Source organism: Ochotona princeps, chromosome X (assembly GCF_030435755.1).
Source record: "Ochotona princeps isolate mOchPri1 chromosome X, mOchPri1.hap1, whole genome shotgun sequence".
NCBI lineage: Eukaryota > Metazoa > Chordata > Mammalia > Lagomorpha > Ochotonidae > Ochotona > Ochotona princeps.
Genome location: NC_080865.1, coordinates 43292083 through 43312205, shown reverse-complemented (window position 1 = coordinate 43312205; position 20123 = coordinate 43292083). Strand labels below are relative to the sequence as shown.

At 41.9% G+C, this 20123-nt stretch overlaps 1 protein-coding gene across 1 annotated transcript in view; it reads right to left on the bottom strand.

Annotated features, from left to right (window-relative positions):
- Positions 1-20123, bottom strand: part of LOC131478620 (uncharacterized) — a 127772-nt gene that overhangs the window by 40621 nt on the left and 67028 nt on the right. The window contains exons 7-8 of the mRNA XM_058659073.1: positions 13589-13722; positions 5613-5725 (exon numbers count right to left, since the gene is read on the bottom strand). Of these exons, the coding sequence (XP_058515056.1) occupies positions 5613-5725; positions 13589-13722 (247 nt within the window). The remainder of the gene's footprint in view (positions 1-5612; positions 5726-13588; positions 13723-20123) is intronic.

Sequence of the window (20123 nt, the reverse complement as noted above, 5' to 3'; positions counted from 1 at the left end):
CCTCGGAGCATGCCCCACATCTGAGGCCTGGGGTGGGTGGGAGACTGGGTGAGGCTTCTTCCTTAAAATCCCCCTTTACATCAGATATATTAAGGAAACAATACGGAACTAATTGTTTTGCCCATAAAAAAAAAAATAACACATTTCACAGCAAGCTCTGTGATTCTCAAAGAAAAAAAAAATTTGAGAGCCAGAATGGTGCGTGGGTTGTGCCAAGCCAGGTTGCAATACCAGTCACACTAGGGCTGGGGCTTGGAGCTGGCTGGGCTGGCTGGGCTAGCTGGGCTGGCTGGGCTGCAGTCTTCACCAGCGCAAACTGGAACTAGGAGGCAAGCCAGGCCGGGCCAGGCTACAGCACCCACTGGCAAATGCTGAGGTGAGGCAGGCCATGCCAGACTGGGCCGTGGCACCCAACCAGCACATGTGAGATCTGGGGAGAGTGGGTGAACCCGGTAGGGGGGCTACATGGAGCTCCACTGCTGGGCCACTATTCTCACTGGTGAACACGAGAGCTGGGATTGGGGGCAGATTAGGCTGGGCAGGGATACAACACATGTAGGCCTGCATATAAGCTGACTGGGAACAAGCCAGGCTGGAGGGCTGTACCTACTGGTGCATATGTAAGCCAGAGGTGGTGAGGGTTGGTTGGGCTTTGCCACAGCATCAGGTAGTAGAGGCTGGCACGGGGGCGGGGAGGAAACTCTGTCAAGCTAAACTGCAGTACCATCCGGAGAATGCAAGATCCGGGGCTGGGAATGGACCAACCAGGGAAACAGTGGACTCCTCCTTCTTGGGTTGCCACTCCAACTGGTCAGAATAAGAACCAGGACTGAGGCAGGTATGGCTAGACAGAGAGTGGCACCCACCAGCACATGTGTGGGCTGGATAGTGGGGCTTGGGTTGAACGAGGCTTCAATGCCCATTGACACGTATGAGAACTGAATGGGATGTGGGACAGACTGGATCAGCCTGCTGTACATACTGGCAAGCATGGGAGCCAGGGCAGGAGGCAGGCCTGGTGGAGGTTATTGTAGGTCGCTCTGACTAGCCTGCAACTCTCACTGGTTTGTGCAGGGGCCAAGTGTGCAGTGGGCAGGATTGGGCTGGACTTCAACACCCATTAGTTTGCGTAAAAGACAGGGCTGGAGACAACTGACCCAGCAATTGCAACTAACAGTATGCGCGTAGGCTGATTTGGGCAACGGACTGTGCTGCACCCTGTATCGGCAAGCACACACAAGAATCAGATTTGGGATCACCTCTAATGACGTTTCTTTGGAAATCCCTCCAGATGAATTGCTGCACTCAGAATTGCAACTGTGGAGGAAACTGCAGGTTTCATGGTCTAACTGTGGAGTGCATGTGTCAGAGCTGGGCATCCTCAGTGGCTTAGTGGACAGCACATGTAGATGCACATGGAGGATATGGCAGTCCACTGGAGCCTGCAGAGGACACCTGGTACCACAACAGAAGACAGAGGACAGACAATCGATAAACTGCCTCAGCCAAGACTCTAAGGTGGACTATGTCAGCCGGCAGAGTCCGGAGAAATTTCATCATGATTGGAGTGGCAAGATCGGCACCAGTACAGAACTGTTGAACTAGCAAAACCACTTCAGCAGAACCCTCAGAGCACCACACCGAGGACCCTGGGATGGTTGGAAGGTTGGGTGTGGCTTATCCCCTTTCTTCTCCCCTCCCCGCAGATACAGGAAGGAAAGAAGAGAATGCCAAAACAATGGTCCCACCCACTTTCCTAAAGCCTTTGATCCTTCACACCCTAATTAAATATGTAAAAAGTATCAAAAATAAAATTTATATAATAAAAATACCATAAACTAGATATTAAAAGGGCACTTAAAAGTTTATAGAAAAGGTCCCAGTGCAGTGCCATATGGGCTCTCGTTCATATCCCCCCAGCCCTGCTTCCTATCCAGCTCCCTGTTTGTGGCCTGGGAAACCATCGAGGATGACCCAAAGCCTTGGGACCCTGCACCTTTGTGTGAGACCCAGAGGAAGAAGTTCCTGGCTCCTGGCTCCTGGCTTTGGATAGGCGCAGCTCTGGCCATTGCAACCACCTGGGGAGTGAATCAGCAGACAGAAGATCCTTCTCTCTGTATCTCATCCTTTCTCTCTCTCTCTGACTTTCCAATAAAAATAAACCAATGTTTAAAAAAAAGAGTAAATGAGTTCTAAATCATTCAATTCCTACAAGTGTTAAAGTTTACTTTTACGTCAGTCTCGTGTGACTGAGTCCTTGTTTATAAAAATCTATGCTTTTGGAGGCAAGTTTTGCGGTGCAGTGAGTTAAGCCACAGTCTTTGATGCTGGCATCCCAGATCGTAGAGCACTGTTTGAGTCTCTGCTGCTCCTTTTTCTGTATGGCTTCCTGCTAGCACTGCTACTCTTGTAGGAGACCTAAAGGGAGTTCTGGCTTCTGATTTCAGCTCGGCCTTACCTCACCCACTGCAGTCCTTTGGAGAGTGAATCAGTGGGTGGAAGATCTATCTATCTATCTTTTCCTCTCTCTGTCTCTGGAATTGCCTTTTAAAAGAATAATAAATCTTAAAAATAATCTAGGCTTTTTAAAAGGTAATAACTTCCGGGCCCGGCGGCGTGGACTAGCGGCTAAAGTCCTCACCTTGAAAGCCCCGGGATCCCATATGGGCGCTGGTTCTAATCCCGGCAGCTCTACTTCCCATCCAGCTCCCTGCTTGTGGCCTGGGAAAGCAGTCGAGGACGGCCCAAAGCCTTGGGACCCTGCACCCGCGTGGGAGACTTGGAAGAGGTTCCAGGTTCCCGGCATCGGATCGGTGTGCATCGGCCATTGTGGCTCACTTGGGGAGTGAATAATCAGATGGAAGATCTTCTCTGTCTCTCCTCCTCTCTCTGTATATCTGACTTTGTACTAAAAAGAAATAAATCTTTTTTTAAAAAAAAGGTAATAACTTCCATATAGTCACGTAGGTGCTATAAATTTTTTCAGCAACATAATAATCACTCCCATTCTCTGCAACATTTAAAACATTTCCCTGTTGTAAATGACCCTATTGTGCCTCTATCTCTAGAGCCCAAAATGTCTTTTATACAATATATTAGAAGGCCTAGAGAAAGAAGAGTCTGAGCAGTATAGCAGTATTATACATAAATATTTTGTTGGATGCTACTTGTCAATAACAATGAGATGCTATAGAGGGAGTGGGAGAGCAGTCCGACTGTATGATTAATAAGTGTTGTGTATGCCAGTGTTTAAACAATCAATGCATGGTACTGTCTCATGGCCCATTTCAGGGCCAGCATTGTGGTGCAGCAACCTTAAGACACTGCTTGACATCCCATAAGGGTTACAATTTGAGTCTTAGCTGCTCTACTTTGATCTGGCTCCCTGCTAATAATGTACCTGGGAAAATGATACATAAGTACTTGGGCCCTTATCACCTACAGAGGAGATCTGGCTGGAGTACCTGACTCCTGGTTCCAGGTTGGTCCAGCTCTGACTGTTGTAGTTGTTTGGGGGAGTGAACATGTGGATGGAAAATCTCTCTGTTTCTTTCTTTCTGTAACTTTGCCTTGCAAAGAAATAAAATAGTTCTTAAAAAATAAAGTGGCAACTTTGTGATAAATAGATCATCAAAGAATATGCTATACTTTTCTGTACAGTGTTCTAGTAACAGGACAGGATGTTAGCTACTAGGGACAACATGGAATCAATGTAATTTTTGTTTTTATAGTTTAGCAAGGGAAAAGCCTTAAGATATTTGGAAACACATAGTCAGGAAATTCCAACTTTGAAAATTAGTTGACACCATTAATTTTCATTTTTAAAAAGATCCATCTATTCTTTTTATTGGAAGGGCAGATTTACAGAAAAAAGGAGAGACAGATCTTCCATCCGCTGGTTCACTCTCCAAGTGGCTGCAATAGCTGATCTGAAGCCAGGAGCAAGGAGTATCTTTTTGGTCTCCCATGTGGGTGCAGGGCCCCAAGGCCTTGGGCTCTCTTCCACTGCTTTCCCAGGCCACAAACAGGGAGCTGGATGGGAAGTGGAGCAGCTGGGACACGGACTGGTGCCCATATGGGATCCCAGCAAATGCAAAGTGAGAATTTAGACATTAAGCTATCGTGCCATGCCTGACACTCTATTTTAAAGAATAGTGTCCTGGGGTCGGAAATTTTGCCTAACTCAAAATAGTAGATAATTCTTAAACAGCTAAAACTGGTAATTGGTATTCAGTAGAATACCATTCCAAGTCACATACTGCCATTCTTTTCTCTCGTCTTTCTCATTATAACTCCTAGAAATAAAATTGAAAGCCTGAAAAAAAAATCAAGGATTTTTAGTTTTGGAGTTCTTATACATGAAGATAATCATAAATGTTAAAAACAGACATTTGAGCTTTATAAAAGAAGTTCATCAGATTGTCAAAACTATGAAATGAAAACAATATAGGAAACAAAATAAAAGAGTGAAGGGAAATACTTGAAGATTGCTTTGGAGTGGACAGGAGCAAAAAAAGTATTTAAATGACACGGGTAATGTCACATGTAAAGGTCAGTCTTAGGCCCTTACCTTACTGGGGCTCTCTGTAGCTTGTTTGAGGTGATGTACTTCTCCCACTGTCTCCATAACTTCAGCTTGATCACATACCACATGCATTTTTACCTTGGATTTCCTGATGCCAAAGTAGATGGGGTTCTCAGTATGTTTGTATGATTATTTGATTACTATATGTCTTCCTCCCTCTCCAGACTTGAGGCTTTCTGAAGACAGCAGTCAAGGCCAGTTTAATGACCTTCATGTCTTCATTACCTAGCACATTCAGGCTCTCAACAAGTATTCGTAGCCTGAATGAATGCATAAGCCATTAGCTGAGCCCAATGTGATATCTCTGTTTCCACTTTAATTCATCACTATTCATAACCCACCTATTTTCCCCAATGCTTCCATCCTTAGACTAAAGCTCCCTTTTGTCAGTACCAAAGAGGCGCTCAAAGAAAGTTCTTCAGATTCCTATCTTCACTTCTTTATCACTAATTAATGCATCAATCTACCATAATTAGCCAATCACGCCTCCAACTGGCGAAAGTCACCAATAATTTCCCTTCCAATGCTTATCTGAATTGGCTTACCAGTTTCTGTTGACATACTATTCTCCCAACTGTTGTTCTATCTTTCTCCCTTGTTCCTTGTTGTGCTCCCTAAACCACTAAATTTACCCTCAGCTGCCTTGGTTATGCCTTTTGAATCTCCTTGCTTGATTTCCCAGATTAAATGTTTCAACTAAATAATCATTAAATTATTAACCTTATAATAATAGTTTTGCTTATCCTGTATTAGCAAGGATCCACATTAGCAATGAAAAATAACTTCCTCACATGTACAGAAGTTAAGACACATTGCCACAAAACTACCCAGATAAAGGTAAGTATATTTTCCTGATATAAATAAAATGCTTTTTTAGGGGGGGTGATGGTTAGATAGAGTTTTGCTTAGAAGCCTGAACTCTGAAGAAAATAATCTTTATAACGTTATTTCTGTACCTAACATTCTACCACCTATATTACATTTGATATTTAAAAAAAATTGTACAGTAGCCACTCACTTCACTTACAGTTTGGGTAAGGGTTCTGCCTTCAATTGTTCAACCAGAAAAGGACTAGAATCTGTGTTTAGCTCTGTCTCAGAGACATTTTGACATTCCTTCTTCACATTGTCTGCATGACTCTAGAAATGAACACAAGCAGAGTAGTAAAGCCATCCAATGTGGTGTATTTTGTTTTCACACTGCATGCTGACTAAATACGTCATTAGGTGATGCTGCTTTATAAAGAAGATACAGTAGATATCTTTCATAACTACAATGATTATCATATCCATGTCATTTCTAGCTGTGCTCAGAGTCTTCTTAAATAACTGCAAGAAGATATAAGAAAAAGCGCTGGAATCATAGGTGTATTATATATCTATAGCTTTCTCCTCCTGCTGTAACACATTATCACAAATCTGAGATAATGAAAACAATAAAGATCTTTTATTTTACAATTCTGGATGTCAGAAGTGTTAAGTGGGTCTCACGGTGTTAAAATAAAAATGTTGGCATGGCAGTGTTCCTTCTGGAAGATCTCAAGGATAATTAATTTCCTTGATTTTTTTCAGCATCTGGAGGCCATCCACTTCCCATGGCTCATGGTCCCCTTTCTCTGTTTTCAAAGCCAGACAGTCTTTTCCATGCTCTATAACCTGACACTGAATCCTCTGATTCTTTCAGTTATGAGGATCCTCGTGATGTCACTGGGCCCACTCACAGAATCTAGGAGAATCTCCCCTTCTCAAGGTTAATTGATAAACATAATTTTCTGTTGCAATGTACAGATTTCAGAGAATTACAATATGGACATCTTTGTGGGGCCACTATTCTGATTACAACCCAGGTTATTTATCCAAATTAATACAAGTACAAATATGTACAAGTTTTATAAAATTGATGATTCCCAAATCCTTTCTGTCTCCCACATTTAAACTAAACTTTCCTTACAAGCTGGTTCGCTTCTAAAGTTAGTCTTATTGGTGATCCATGGATCATGTGGGCATTCTGGGTATGGCAATGGAAAGCATGTGGAGTCCATCATGGACTATTAATTTGGATATAAAGCCTAATAAAATTTGGGAGGGGGAGTGGATGGAAAAGATTTGATACAAGTGGCTTTAAAAATTTATATTTCTTGGACATAGCGCAATAGCCTAGTGGCCTTGCATCTACTGGGATTCCTTATGGTCACCGGTTCATGTCCCGGCTGCTCCACTTTCTATTCAGCTCCCTATTTGTGATCTGGGAAAGCAGTACAGGATGGTCCAAAGACTTGGGACCCTGCACCTGTGTGGGAAATCCGGACAAAAACTTCTGGCTCCTGGCTTTGGATTGGCTTAGCTCTGGACATTGCAGCCACTTGGGGAGTAAATCAGTGGACACAAGATCTTTCTCTCTGTATCTCCTTCTCTCTGTATATCTGTCTTTCCCACAAAAATGAAATAAATCCTAAAAAAGAAAAATTCTATTTCCTGTGAATTTCCATTATGCCACAGTAATGTCCATCCTGTCCCTCAGAAACAAAGCACATAGAACCAAACTAGATTTAAACTTCAAGTGTCTCTTTTATGCAAATACAACCTTAGTTGTAAGACTCTGTCTGTGATTTCAAATGTTGGTAGTGCCTTTTCCTTTTAGTAAACTGTAGCTTGGTTTGGCTAATCAAGCAGCTATGCTTGAAAATCTGGGGTTGACGGCTCCCTGGCAATGGCTTGGGCAAAGCAGCAGAAGATACCCCAATTGGTTGGCATTCTGCTACCCACGTGGGAGACCTGAATGAAATTTTGGACCCTGGTTTTGGGGACTGAATCAGGGAACGAAAGATCTCTCTGTCCCTCCCTCTCTCTTTCTGTAACCCTCACTTTCAAATATATATAAAAAAGTGTTAATGAAAGGAAATTGGGAATTGAATATTTTGATGGTGGTAATTTTGAAGCTACCCCCTTGTGTGCTTGTTGTTGCTGATCCTGCCTTTTGTGGCTTTATTTTATTTGCTTAGTGACTTTTATAAATGCTATTTTGTAAAGACTACTGTTTAGTTTGTTGTCATCTGGTAATGTGGCACAGATTATCTTAAATAATGGAGCTGAAAATAAAAATTCCTCCTAGTTTTTTTTTAAAAAAAAAAAAAAGAAAATCTGGGGTTGGCAGTGTGGTATAGTGCATTAAACCTCCACCTGAAGTGTCAACCTCCTAATGGTCACCAGTTTGAGTATTGGCTGCTTCACTTCTGATCAAGTTCCCTGCTTAAGAAAGCAGTAGATGATCACCCAAGTCCTTGGGCTCCTTCACCCATGTGGGAGACCCAGAAGAAACTCTAATCTACTGGCTTTTGAGCTGTAGCCATTGTAGCTATTTAGGGAGTGAAGAAGCAGATGGAAGAGCTCTCTCTCCTATTTCACTGAGCATAATGGTCTCCCCAAAGTTAGAGAAACTGTAATTTTAAACTGTAATAATGTATGTATCTGGAGGGAAGGAAAGATGGCCAACAGTGGAGGGTTGGTGCAGTTAAGTGCGTGGAGAGATAGGGATGGAAAAATTTGGAGGAGTTCAGAACAGGAAGAGGAGAATAGCTGAAAAAGGCATCTGAAACTCCCTGGAGTTGGCGGGATCAAGGCAAGGGCTGAACAGACAAAGAGGACTGCAGGAAAACTCACGAGATAGCAAGTGGCAACTTGAACCGGTAGAAACGTGTGACATTCAGGGTAAACAGGGATGTGGACAAAAAAAAAAAAAAAAAAGAGGGAGAAACTAGTGAGTCACTATTCGGAGGCCCGTGGGCTGGGATTTAACCAAATCCCCAACTGAAAAGCTCTGGGTTCCAGGCCACCCAGAGAAACAGCGAAATATCCCATAACAGAGACTTGAGGTCTATCTCTGGGACAAAGTCTTATCTTGGTGACTCAGAGATGGGAGGGTGGACTCCAAGTAGAAATAGTAATGGTGTTGACGCAAAGACATAAGCCCAGCGGGTTGCAGCTGAATGAAGTGGCTGGAATGTGAGCGAGAACAAAAGCACGCAACCCTGCCCTCACTAGCCCCTCGCGGTTGAGAGTGGACGTGGTGCTCTGGCAGTGCAGAAAGTCTAGCTGTTGACTGCACACTGTGTGGTGACAGCTGGATCACTTTCGGTCAGGATGCCAGTACATCAGGCAGAGGCTGTGAAAGCACCAGGCGGTGGGGGAACTTCGTCAGCTGGAACACTTTGGCCCGGGTTAGCAACTCTATGGTCAGAACTAACACCAGTCCCATACCAGCCCGACTGCAAGAAAGAGTACAGAGGAGAGTGAAAGCACTGGCCAGCTACAAGGTGGCAGCAGCCAACAAACTGAGTACCTGGCTGACTGGCAGGCAAATTATGCTTGGATGACAGTAAAACTCAAGGGACAGATTACAGGAAAAGATAAGGGTCAGGCAGTTGGAAGGGGAGGACCTGGAGACCCTATTGACACAGAGAAGTGGAAGCAACAGCAGAGTGGTGTTTCAGAGAACAGAAAACCTGCCAGTGACTGGTGAGTGGTGATCCAGACCCCAGCAACAGCCAAGGATCCAGTGGCAGCCAGGGCTTAAGTCTAGTGGCAGCCAGGTCATTCATTTTAGAACTCTACACTAAGGAGAAGAATCCGCCAACCAGAATTGCAATGTCAAAAGGTAAAAGAAGAAATAGAGGTACTATGAATGTTACTGATGACTCCCCAGCAGTGCAGCAAAAGCCCTGACCACCCTCCGAGTTAACTGAGGGAGACATTGAAAAAATGGGAGACACAGAATTCAGAAAACGCATTATAAAGTTTCTGAACAACAATGAGAAGCACATAGATGAGTTCAAGGAATTCAAGGAATATGCTACACAGGAAATAGCAGCAATGAATCAAATGAAAGATGATAAATCAAAAATTAAGAACACAGTGGAGCAAATTGAAAGTTCAGTGGAGAGTCTCAAAAATAGAATGAATTAAGCAGAAGAAAGAATTTCAGAATTGGAAGATATTTCCTGTCACCAGGGCGAAGCAAACAAAAAGCTGGAAGCACAGCTGGGTCAAGCTAAAAAAAAAAAAAAAGTATTTAAGAATTAAAAGATACAATTAAGAGGCCAAATATAAGAGTTATGGGAGACCCAGAAGGTGCAGAAAGAGAAGCTGGGATAAAAGGAGTAACTAAAGAAATAATAAACCAAAACTTCCCTAGTCTGGAGAAAAAAATTGGAAAAAAATATACAGGAGGGTCACAGAACTCCCAACAGAGTTGATCAAAAGCAAACTTCACAACGACACATGATAATTAAACTCTCTTCAATTGAACAAGAGGAAAAAAAATCCTTAAATGTGCACCTGAGAAAAATCAAGTGACCTATAGAGGAATCAATCAATCAAACTCACAGCTAACCCCTCAGAAGAAACACTCACAGGCCAGAAGAGAATGGAGTGGCATATTCCAGATTGTAAAAGGGAAAGATTTTTAATCCTGAATAACATATCCTGCAAAGCTCTCCTTTGTCTTTGAAAACAAACTAAAATTCTTCCACAAAGTATCCTGGTGAGGCGTCCAGGAGCTCCTTAGCTTGTACGGAGGTGCAATGGCCCATAGCCAGGTCTCAGGGATTAAGATGTCCGTGCACCCCGACTGCCTGTGGATCTGGGACAACCACACTTACTTAGACGAGAACAGGCACACCTGGGTACCCATCATCATTAAGACAGAGGGCAAATGCCAGGTGGTCCCTGGGGGAAGCCATGACACCCTCCCAGCTGACTTCTCTTTTGAGCTGCCACTCCTGTGGCAGCTCTACCCCAGGAACAGATACCGAACATCAGACTCCAGTGTCTGGCGCATAGTGCATTATACCAAGTTCAGTGACGGAGGACATGCTCCTTGAACAGTTGCTGGATCCAGACTCTCGGTAACCCGGTCCTGCAGTCCCTGTCTCTCTGCGTTCCCCGAGGCCTGAATCTGGCTGCCTGCCAAGGGGACGACCGTGTTTGCCCTCGTCCCTGTTTCCTATCCTCACTTGTCCTCCATCAGAGAGAGCCCTCCCCAGGGCTGCCGGACCTGCCTGCAGCCTTCAGCTCCCCTCCGTCCTCAACACTGCCCCCTGCTGGAAGGAGGACACTGCGGAGGCCCCACCTGCATGGTTTCCTTCGGATGCTGCGGCTCTTTGTGCGCCTTGGATTTCCTCCGCTAGTGGGTGGCTTTTGGCATCACTCCCTCCACCCCTCACAGTGACTGGTGTTCATGCCACAGCTCCTGTCCTGGTCCCTTCATTCCGAGCACATCGGAGGACGGGGCCTCTCCATGAGCCTGGGCCAAGCCTCTGAGACCCTAGACCAGCTCTTATGAGGTGCTGAGTCTACCTGGACAGGTTCCGGCACAGCACGAGAGAAGGCCTGAAGGAACCATATCAAAAGCGTGCTGGTCAGAGATGTGGCCTGCACCCCCGGAGGACAATCCCTCAGGCTGCCCTTCCCTCTCCCCGCCCCCATAGCAGGGACAGAGGTGGGGTCTTTCCTCTGAGTGTTTATGCAATTGTATATATAATATGAGCATTTTGTAATATTGATTAAATTAAACATAAGACTATTCATTGAAAAAAAATTCTTCCACAGTAAAGAAAAACTCCAAGAATTTGCTTTCTCCAAACTTGCCATACAAATGATACTCAAAGATGTTCTTGTGAAAGAAAAAAGGAATAGCAACTACCAAAACCAAATGCAAACGTGGAGAACATCCCACTAAAAGACTAGCAGAAAACTATATCAAAGAACAACACATTGCTAAAATGACAGGTCCCAACTGCCACCTATCCATATTAACATTGAATGTACATGGCTTAAACACATCAGTCAAATGCCACAGACAAGAGGACTGGATCAAAAAACAAAATCCATCTATTTGTTGCTTACAGGAGACACATCATACAAACAAAGATCAGAGGAAACTAAAAGTGAAAGGATGGAAAAAGATATTCCAAGCAAATGGAAAGGAAAAATGTGTGGGTGTAGCTATTCTTATATCAGATGATAGAGATTTTGATGTGAAAAACATCAAAGGAGATGAAGAAGGACACCGCATAATGATCAAAGGATGCATTCAGCAAGAAGAGATCCCCATAATAAATGTATATGCACCAAATGGAAAAGCATCTAGCTATGGGAAACAAATATTAACGGACTTAAAGGGAGGAATAGATTACAATACACTCATAGTGAGTGACCTTAATATTTTATTAACATCAATGGACTGATCAAAGAGATAGAAACTCAGCAAAAAAAACAACAGAACTCACCCAAATTCTAGAACAAATAGATTTAGTGTTTAGTTGATATCAACCAAACCTTTCATTCTACAGAGAATGCACTTCTTTTTCATTAGTATGTGGAACCTTCTACAAAATTGACCATGTTATAGGCCATAAAACAAGCCTCAGCAAATTTTTAAAAAATTGAAATCATACCGTGCATCTTCTCAGACCATCATGGAGTGAAGCTAGAGACCAAGAAGTCAAAACACCAAGGAAGACTTGCAAACACATGGAGATTGAATAACATGTTACTAAATGAGCAGTGGGCTAGAAAGAAAATCAAAGGGGAAATTAAAAAATTGCTTGAGGGCCCTGTGCAATGGCCTAGTGGCTAAAGTCCTCACCTTGCACATGCCAGGATGCCATATGCTTCTAATCCCAGCGGCCCCATTTTCCATCCAGCTCCCTGCTTATGGCCTGGGAAGGCAGTCAAGGATGTCTCAAGGCCTTGGGACCCTGCATGCATGTGGGAGACCCAGAAGATGCTCTGGGCTCCTGGCTTCAGACAGGCTCAGCTCCAGCCATTGCAGCCACTTGGGGAGTGAACCATTGAATGGAAAATCTTCCTCTCTGTCTCTCCTTCTCTCAGTACATCTGCCTTTCCAAATAAAATAAATCTTAAAGAAAATTGCTTGAAACAAATGAAGGCATCAACACAACATACCAAAACTTATGGGACACAATCAAGGCAGTGCTAAGAGGAAAGTTCATCTCAACCAATGCTTATGTCAAGAAACTAGAAAAGCATTGAGTAAATCAGCTAACCTTACAATTAAAGGATCTAGAAAAGTAGCAGTAAAGCAATTCCAAGATTAGTAGGAAAAAAGAAATAATCAAAATAAGGGAGGAAATTAACCAAATAGAAACCAAAAGAACTATACATAAAATCAATACATCAAAGAGCTGATTATTTGAGAAAATCAACAAAATAGACTTCCAACTAACTCAACTAATTGAAAAAGGAGGGAGAAGATATGCAACAATGGCATCAGAGATGAGAAAGGAAATGTAAGAACAGATACCTCAGACATACAGAGAATTATTAGGAATTATTACAAGGAACTATATGTGAACAAATCGTAATACCCAGAAGAGATGGATAGATTTTTGGACACATACAATCCGCTAAAATTGAATCAAGAAGCAATTAACCTAAATATACCTATAAAATTCAAATTAGGTTTTTGTGTTTTCTTTTTGTCACCCAAGCATTGGATATTCAGTGGCACATTTTTTGACTCTGTGGTGATGTGCTTTTTTTTCCTTTTTATGTTTTGTCTTTGTTTTAACTTCATAACTGTTGTTCCCCTTATTTTGTGGCTTCTCACTTAAGGGAATGTATAGTGATGGAGTAATAGAGACTATCATATCCAGATGTGAAGATACAATGCAATATGCATAACTACTTCCAAATCAAAGATGGGCTCCCAATGAAACTGTTGGACATGTCTAGACAATGGGATGTGGGACTGTCTGACATTGTCTATAACAGCAATGCGAGGGCACACTTAAATAACATTCTCATGGAATCATGACTGCTTATGAAAGACTATATTATTGTAACAACATGGGGGAAATCAGTCTGGAGGAGGGAATTTTTGGGGGGATCTCAGACCCTACATAATTGTACCATAAAATTCAAAATAAAAAGGGAAAAATTTAAATAAATGTTTAAAAAATAATGTAAGTATCTCAGACTTACCATCAAGTTGTTATCCTTTGTTTGGACAGGAGGAGATAGAATCATGTTTGTCACACGAGAGGCATCATACTGATTGTCACAATAAGCCCTCCAGGCATCTTCAGTTAATATATAACAATCAGATGGATCAGTACCTTCAAATAAACAGAACCCACAGGGAAGAAGTAGGTCAGTCACTCTTAATCCAATGTATATGTTTAAATGCTTATTGAACACATAGTAAATGTTGGTGTTAGAAAAAAAAAACCATGTAATTGTATATCATGATCAGATCATTAAAGGGAAAGAATAGAATGCAGTGATAAAAAGTGGAGAAGTGTATACTTATGTTATGAAGGGTGGATAGAGAAGGCACATATGAAAATGTGACCTTTAAAAAGCCAGGCATGAAGGATTAAAAGAAGCTGCCATGAAGGGGATGGTTGCATTCTCTATGAATGTAAGTAACTAAACTATTGAGGCTAGATAAAAGCACACATTGTCATGGTCTAGATTAGATACGGTGAATCTTTTTAAATGTCATATAAGTTAAGTATGGTTTTTGCACTTTTAAATAATTGGAAAAAATCCATAGAAAAATATTTGATGATCAGTCAAAATTACGTGAAATTAATTTCGGTTTTCATAAATAAAACTTTCCTGGAATACAATCAAATTAATTAACTTCTGTTTTGTTGACAGCTGTCGATGGAACAAGGCCATAAGCTTCAGACATTTTAGCTCTCTGCCTGAAAGCAGATCCAGTCCCCAAGGGATCTTACTCCCACATTCTTTTTTTTTTTTAAAGATTTATTTATTTTTATTGGAAAGCCGGATATACAGAGAGGAGGAGAGACAGAGAGGAAGATCTTCCATCGACGATTCACTCCCCAAGTGACCGCAACGGCCGGTGCTGCGCCGATCCGAAGCCTGGAACCAGGAACCTCTTCCAGGTCTCCCACGCAGGTGCAGGGTCCCAATGCATTGGGCTGTCCTCAACTGCTTTCCCAGGCCACAAGCAGGGAGCTGGATGGGAAGTGGAGCTGCTGGGACTAGAACCGGCGCCCATATGGGATCCTGGGGCGTTCAAGGTGAGGACTTTAGCCGCTAGGCCACGCCGGCGGGCCCATCCCACATTCTTAAAAAAAAAAAAAAAAAGCCAAACCCCCCACAGCTGTATACCATATCTCGCATTATTTCACACACCACCCTCTGCGTTATTTTCCAAGTTTGAAAGCCTACAAAAAAATCTGTATGATCCATTCAGCTCCTCCTAAGATGCATCAGACCCAGCCTGCCAGAGGGCTGTGTTCACTGACACGTGCTCATTTTACTTGCATGCCAGCAGTTAGCCACTTGTATGAATTTGTTTCCTTTGAATAAATTCAGTTTAGCTGTGAGTTCACATCCCATATCCTCTCTGTTCTGTTCCCCTTTTTCTTACAGCTACTTTGTGTTACAATAGAGTTGAGTAGCTGCAACAGAGACCTTATGTCTGAAAGGCATAGAATAGTTATGATCTATCATTTTTCATATATTTGCAATCCCCTTGCCCAGACCATAGGTAATTAGGACAATGGCATGAGATGAGGTTGGAGGGCTAAGAAATAACAAGATCTTTCAGGGTTTTAAAAACACCAATTAAAGATATTTTTGAATTTCGATACTTCTTAAAAGCTGATACGCAATGGGAAATCACTGAAAGGTGGGAATCAAAGAAATGTCATGATCAAAATATGTCTTAAGAATTTCAATATGACATTTGTTTTTTTTAAATATTTATTCAGTTTATTACAAAGTCAGATATACAGAGAGGAGGAGAGACAGAGAGGAAGATCCTCCGTCCTACGATTCACTTCCCAAGTGAGCCTCAATGGGCCATATGGGATCCCGGGGCGTTCAAGGCGAGGACTTTAGCCGCTAGGCCACGCCGCCGGGCCTGACATTTGTTTTTAAATCATGATGTTGAAAACAGTGAAAGGATTGTTATTTTCACTGAAGCAACTAGAAAAAGACAAGTAAAATGCAAAATGGGCATCGGGGATTTCTGGTTTCTATGTAGGACATAGAAAATTGGGAAAGGTATGCTGAACCCGTAATTATAGGAAAGAATGAGGGAAACAAAAAATTATAACTTGAATTTAGTAGAATGCTGAAGGTACGGAGCAACTAGCTAACACTCTAAGAAAAGGTGGAATTTCTGAGAAAAGACAATATAAGTGTTGGCTCCCTTGTGCAATGGGAAGAACATGCATTCTCCATATAATCAGGTATGTAAAATTCAAATAAAAGTTAAAACAACTTTTTAAAATAACTGTTCATTTGAAAGTCAGAGTTACACACACACACACACACACACACACACAGGGAGTTTTTCAACTGGATTTCCACTCCACCGATGGCCCAGTGACTAGGGTTGGGCCAGAACTGAAGTCAGGAGCTAGAAGCTTCATCAGGGTCTCCCATGAAGGTGGTAGGGACCCATGTATTTGGGTCATTTGCTGCCTTTCCCAGGCCCTGAGTGGGGCATCAGTAACATGTTTTGAAGAGCTGAGCTGCTGCATGTTGGGCTAGTCTTTGATGCAGACTGGCAGGATGTGATCTGGACCTAAAAAGGAACTGGGATGCCTGGTTTGTTATGCCGGCATATTCAGTGTTTGATTTCATGCTCCATAGATAGTAGAAACCTTTTGTCTTGTGTCCACAGAAAGAGAGAGAGCATCCCTTTCCATTTCCAGGTTTCTTATGAGTCTGGAAAGGGAGTGGTTACGTGACTCCATCCCCCATCCCAGATGAGGGGAAGAACATCTTGTGGAAGGGGTCCTTCCCTTTGACAGGTAAGTGGATAGGAATACCTATGGTAGGGGTGTGTGGCTTCTGACTTGTAACCCTGTATTTTCTACCTACCTGTCCCATTTTATTTCCCCCTCTTAGATTCATACCATTTTCTGTAACTACTTCCTGCTGTTTAGGGATGTAGACTTTGTCTATCTTAGGTTTGGATATCTCTCCCTATCTCATCTATCCCTCTTACAGGCCAGAAAATTTCTAGTCAGCGTCAATGGCTGAGTATCCCTCATGGATTTCATTACTATCAGAAACTAGGATTCTTTTTATCTTTCGACAAAGTATTAGAAGTCCTCAATTGGTTCACTGAAGTAGGTAGACTTTTGTGTGCTCCTCACCTTCGCACAAAAGTCTGCGCAGGAGTTGGCTCAACATACGACATGTGTGGTGAGGTTAGGGCACATCCACAAGGACTCTGTTCTCTGAGATTTGAGATACCAAGGTGTCCTAAGCTACCCAGACATAGAAGCAAAAACCATCCACAGATGCCAAAGGACATCAGTGGGATCTAGACTGAATCTGATGAAGGCAGGTATTCCTGGAAGACATAAAGGGGACATAGGCAGCAACACTCCTGGACCAGCTGCTTGTTCCCACTGGGTCAGTGGCATGCCAGGATGCCCTCTACATGGTGGAGCTGTTGTTGCTGCAACAGTTCTTGGAGGCACTTGTTGCCACAGTTGTTACAGTTAAATAGTCCAGGTCCTAAAAGAGAGAAACTGCCAACCGAGAATACCATACCAAGCAGAGCTCTCATTTTTATATGAGGAAAAATGAAGACTTTCCAAAACATTCAGTAATTGAAAGATTTGCCACCACCCTCCCATCCTTGCAAATAATGCTTGAAGCTGTGCTATACACAGAAATAGAGAATGCCAATCACCATAAATGAAAGAATGCAAAGGTAGAAAATCTTCTAGTAAAGGCACAAAGGAATCTCAAACAAATAATGAGAACATGTATGAGAAAATGGTGGGATCTTCTTGTTAGCATTCAGCAACAACCCTGAATGCAAATGGCCTAAACTCCCCAATTAAAAGGTAAAGGCTGATTGAATGGACCAAAAAACAAGACATCTATTTGTTGCCTACAAGAAACATACCTCACCTATATAAATACACACAGACTGAAAGTGAAAGGATGAAAAAAGATATCTCATCCCAATGGAAAGGAAAAATAAGACTTTAACATGAAAACTAAAGAGACGAAGAAGGGCATTACGTATTGATCTAGGGAGCAATTCAACAATAAATTACTACAGTGAATATACGTATATGCACCTAAAGCCAGGGCACTTGACTATTTTTTTAATTGGAAAGTCAGAGGCAGAGAGGAAGATCTTCCATCCATTGATTCACTCCCCAAGCAACCACAATGGCTGGAACTGAGCCTATCTGAAGCTAGGAGCCTGAAGCCTCTTCCAGGTCTCCCATGTGGGTGCAGGGTCCCAAAGCTTTGGGTCATCCTCAACTGATTTCCCAGGCCAGAAGCAGGGAGTTGGATCAGAAGTGGGACCACCAGGATTAGAACTGGCACACATATGGGATCCCAGGACATGCAAAGTGAGGACTTTAGCCACTAGGCTACCACGCTGGGCCAGCACTTGGCTATTTAAACAATTGTTAATGGATCTAAATGGAGACAGACTCCGGCACAATAATAACAGGGGATTTCAAGACTACACTTTCATTAAAGAACAGATAAACCAGCAAAAACAAAAGACAAACAAGCAAAAACAATGGTGCTAATCAATACTATGGACCAAATGGATCTAACTGATATCTAGAAAACATTTAATCCTGTTTATACTCATTTTGGAATCTGATTTTCACAACTGAAACATGATACAGTTGTATTTTAATCTGTGCTATTTTGAAGCAATTTGTTTCCACAACAAAAAATGTTTAATGCCATATGATTGTAAGAAAACAGATTTTTCAAGTATTATTAGTATGCATTACTCTCCAGAGTATATGGGTTAAATTTATTATACTAGGAAGATCCCTTTAGCCAATCTCTGGCACTGTCAAAATCACGTAAAAGATAAGTAAAAGACTTTTGGTTTTGGTAATATGGTTATTTTGCTAATGTTCATCCTGTCGATCCAGGAACATGGCAAGGTTCTCCAATTCTCAAGGTCTTCAATTTCCTTTTTAAATAATTTATAGTTTTCATCATAGAGGTCTTTCACATACTTAGTTAGCTTAATTCCTAGCTATTTAAGATTCCTCTCCACTATTTTAAAGGGGACTGTACTTACAATTTCATTCTCATCCGTGGAATTATTTGCGTACACTAGTGCCATTGATTTGTATTCATTAATTTTGTATCCTGCTACTCTGCCAAAGTTCTTACGAGTTCCAATAGCCTCTTGACTGAGTCTTTTGGTTCTCCTATGTAGAGAATCATGTCATCTGCAAATAGTGATAATTTCAATTCCTCATTTCCAATTTGGATTCCTTTAATTGCTTTTTCTTGCCTAATAGCTCTGGCAAGGACTTCCAAAACTATATTGAAGAGTAGTGGTGAGAGTGGACATCCCTGTCTAGTTCCAGATTTTAGTGGGAAGGCTTCCAATCTTTCCCCATTTAGTATGATGCTGGCATTGGGTTTTTTGTAAGTTGCCTTGATTGTGTTGTAGAATGTTCCTTCTACACCTATCTTGTTTAGGTTTTTCAGCATGAAGTGGTGTTGGATTTTATCAAATGCCTTCTCTGCATCTATTGAGAGGATCATATGGTTTTTATTTTTCAATTTGTTGATGTGATGAATCACTTTTATTACCAAAAGCAATATACAGATTCAACGCAATTCCAATCAAAATCCCAACAACATTCATCTCAGAAATAGAAAAGATGATACAAAAGTTCATCTGGAATCACAAAAGACCATGAATAGCTAAAGCTATCCTGAAAAACAGAACTCAAGCTGGAGCAATCACAGTTCTAGACCTCAAGACTTACTACAGAGCAGTGGTTATCAAAACAGTCTGGTACTGGTACAAAAGCAGAGAAGAAGATCAGTGGAACAGAATAAAAACACCAGAAGGGAGCCCACACATGTATAGTCAACTAATCTTTGACAAGAAAACTGAAAACAATCCAGGCAAAAATCCGGGTCTATTCAACAAATGCTTTTGGGACAAGTGGATAGCAGCATGCAGAATTAAGAAGCAAGACCCACACCTGTCACATTATAAGAACCTTAGCTCTAAATGGATCAAGGACCTAAATCTACACCCAGAAACCATCAAACTATTAAAGGAAAACATAGGAAATACACTCTAAGATATAGGAACAGGGAAAGACTTCTTAGAAAAGATGCCAAAAGCACAGGCAGTCAAAAACAAAATGACCAAATAGGACTACATCAAACTACATGGGACTACATCAAAGCTTCTGTACAGCAAAGGAAACAATTAACAAAGTGAAGAAGCAACGAACAGAATAGGAGAAAATTTTTGCAACACAAGTGACAGGGGACTAATATTCAGGATTTACAAAGAACTTCAGAAACCCAGGGACAGAAAACAAACAAGCAAAAAACAACAAAAACAAAAAAACCCCATAACAAAATGGGCAAAAGAAATGAACAGACATTTCTCAGAAGAACAGATTCAAATGGCTAACAGACATATGAAAAGATGTTCAGGCTCCCTAACCATAAGAGAGATACAAATGAAAACCACCTTGAGGTACCACCTAACTCC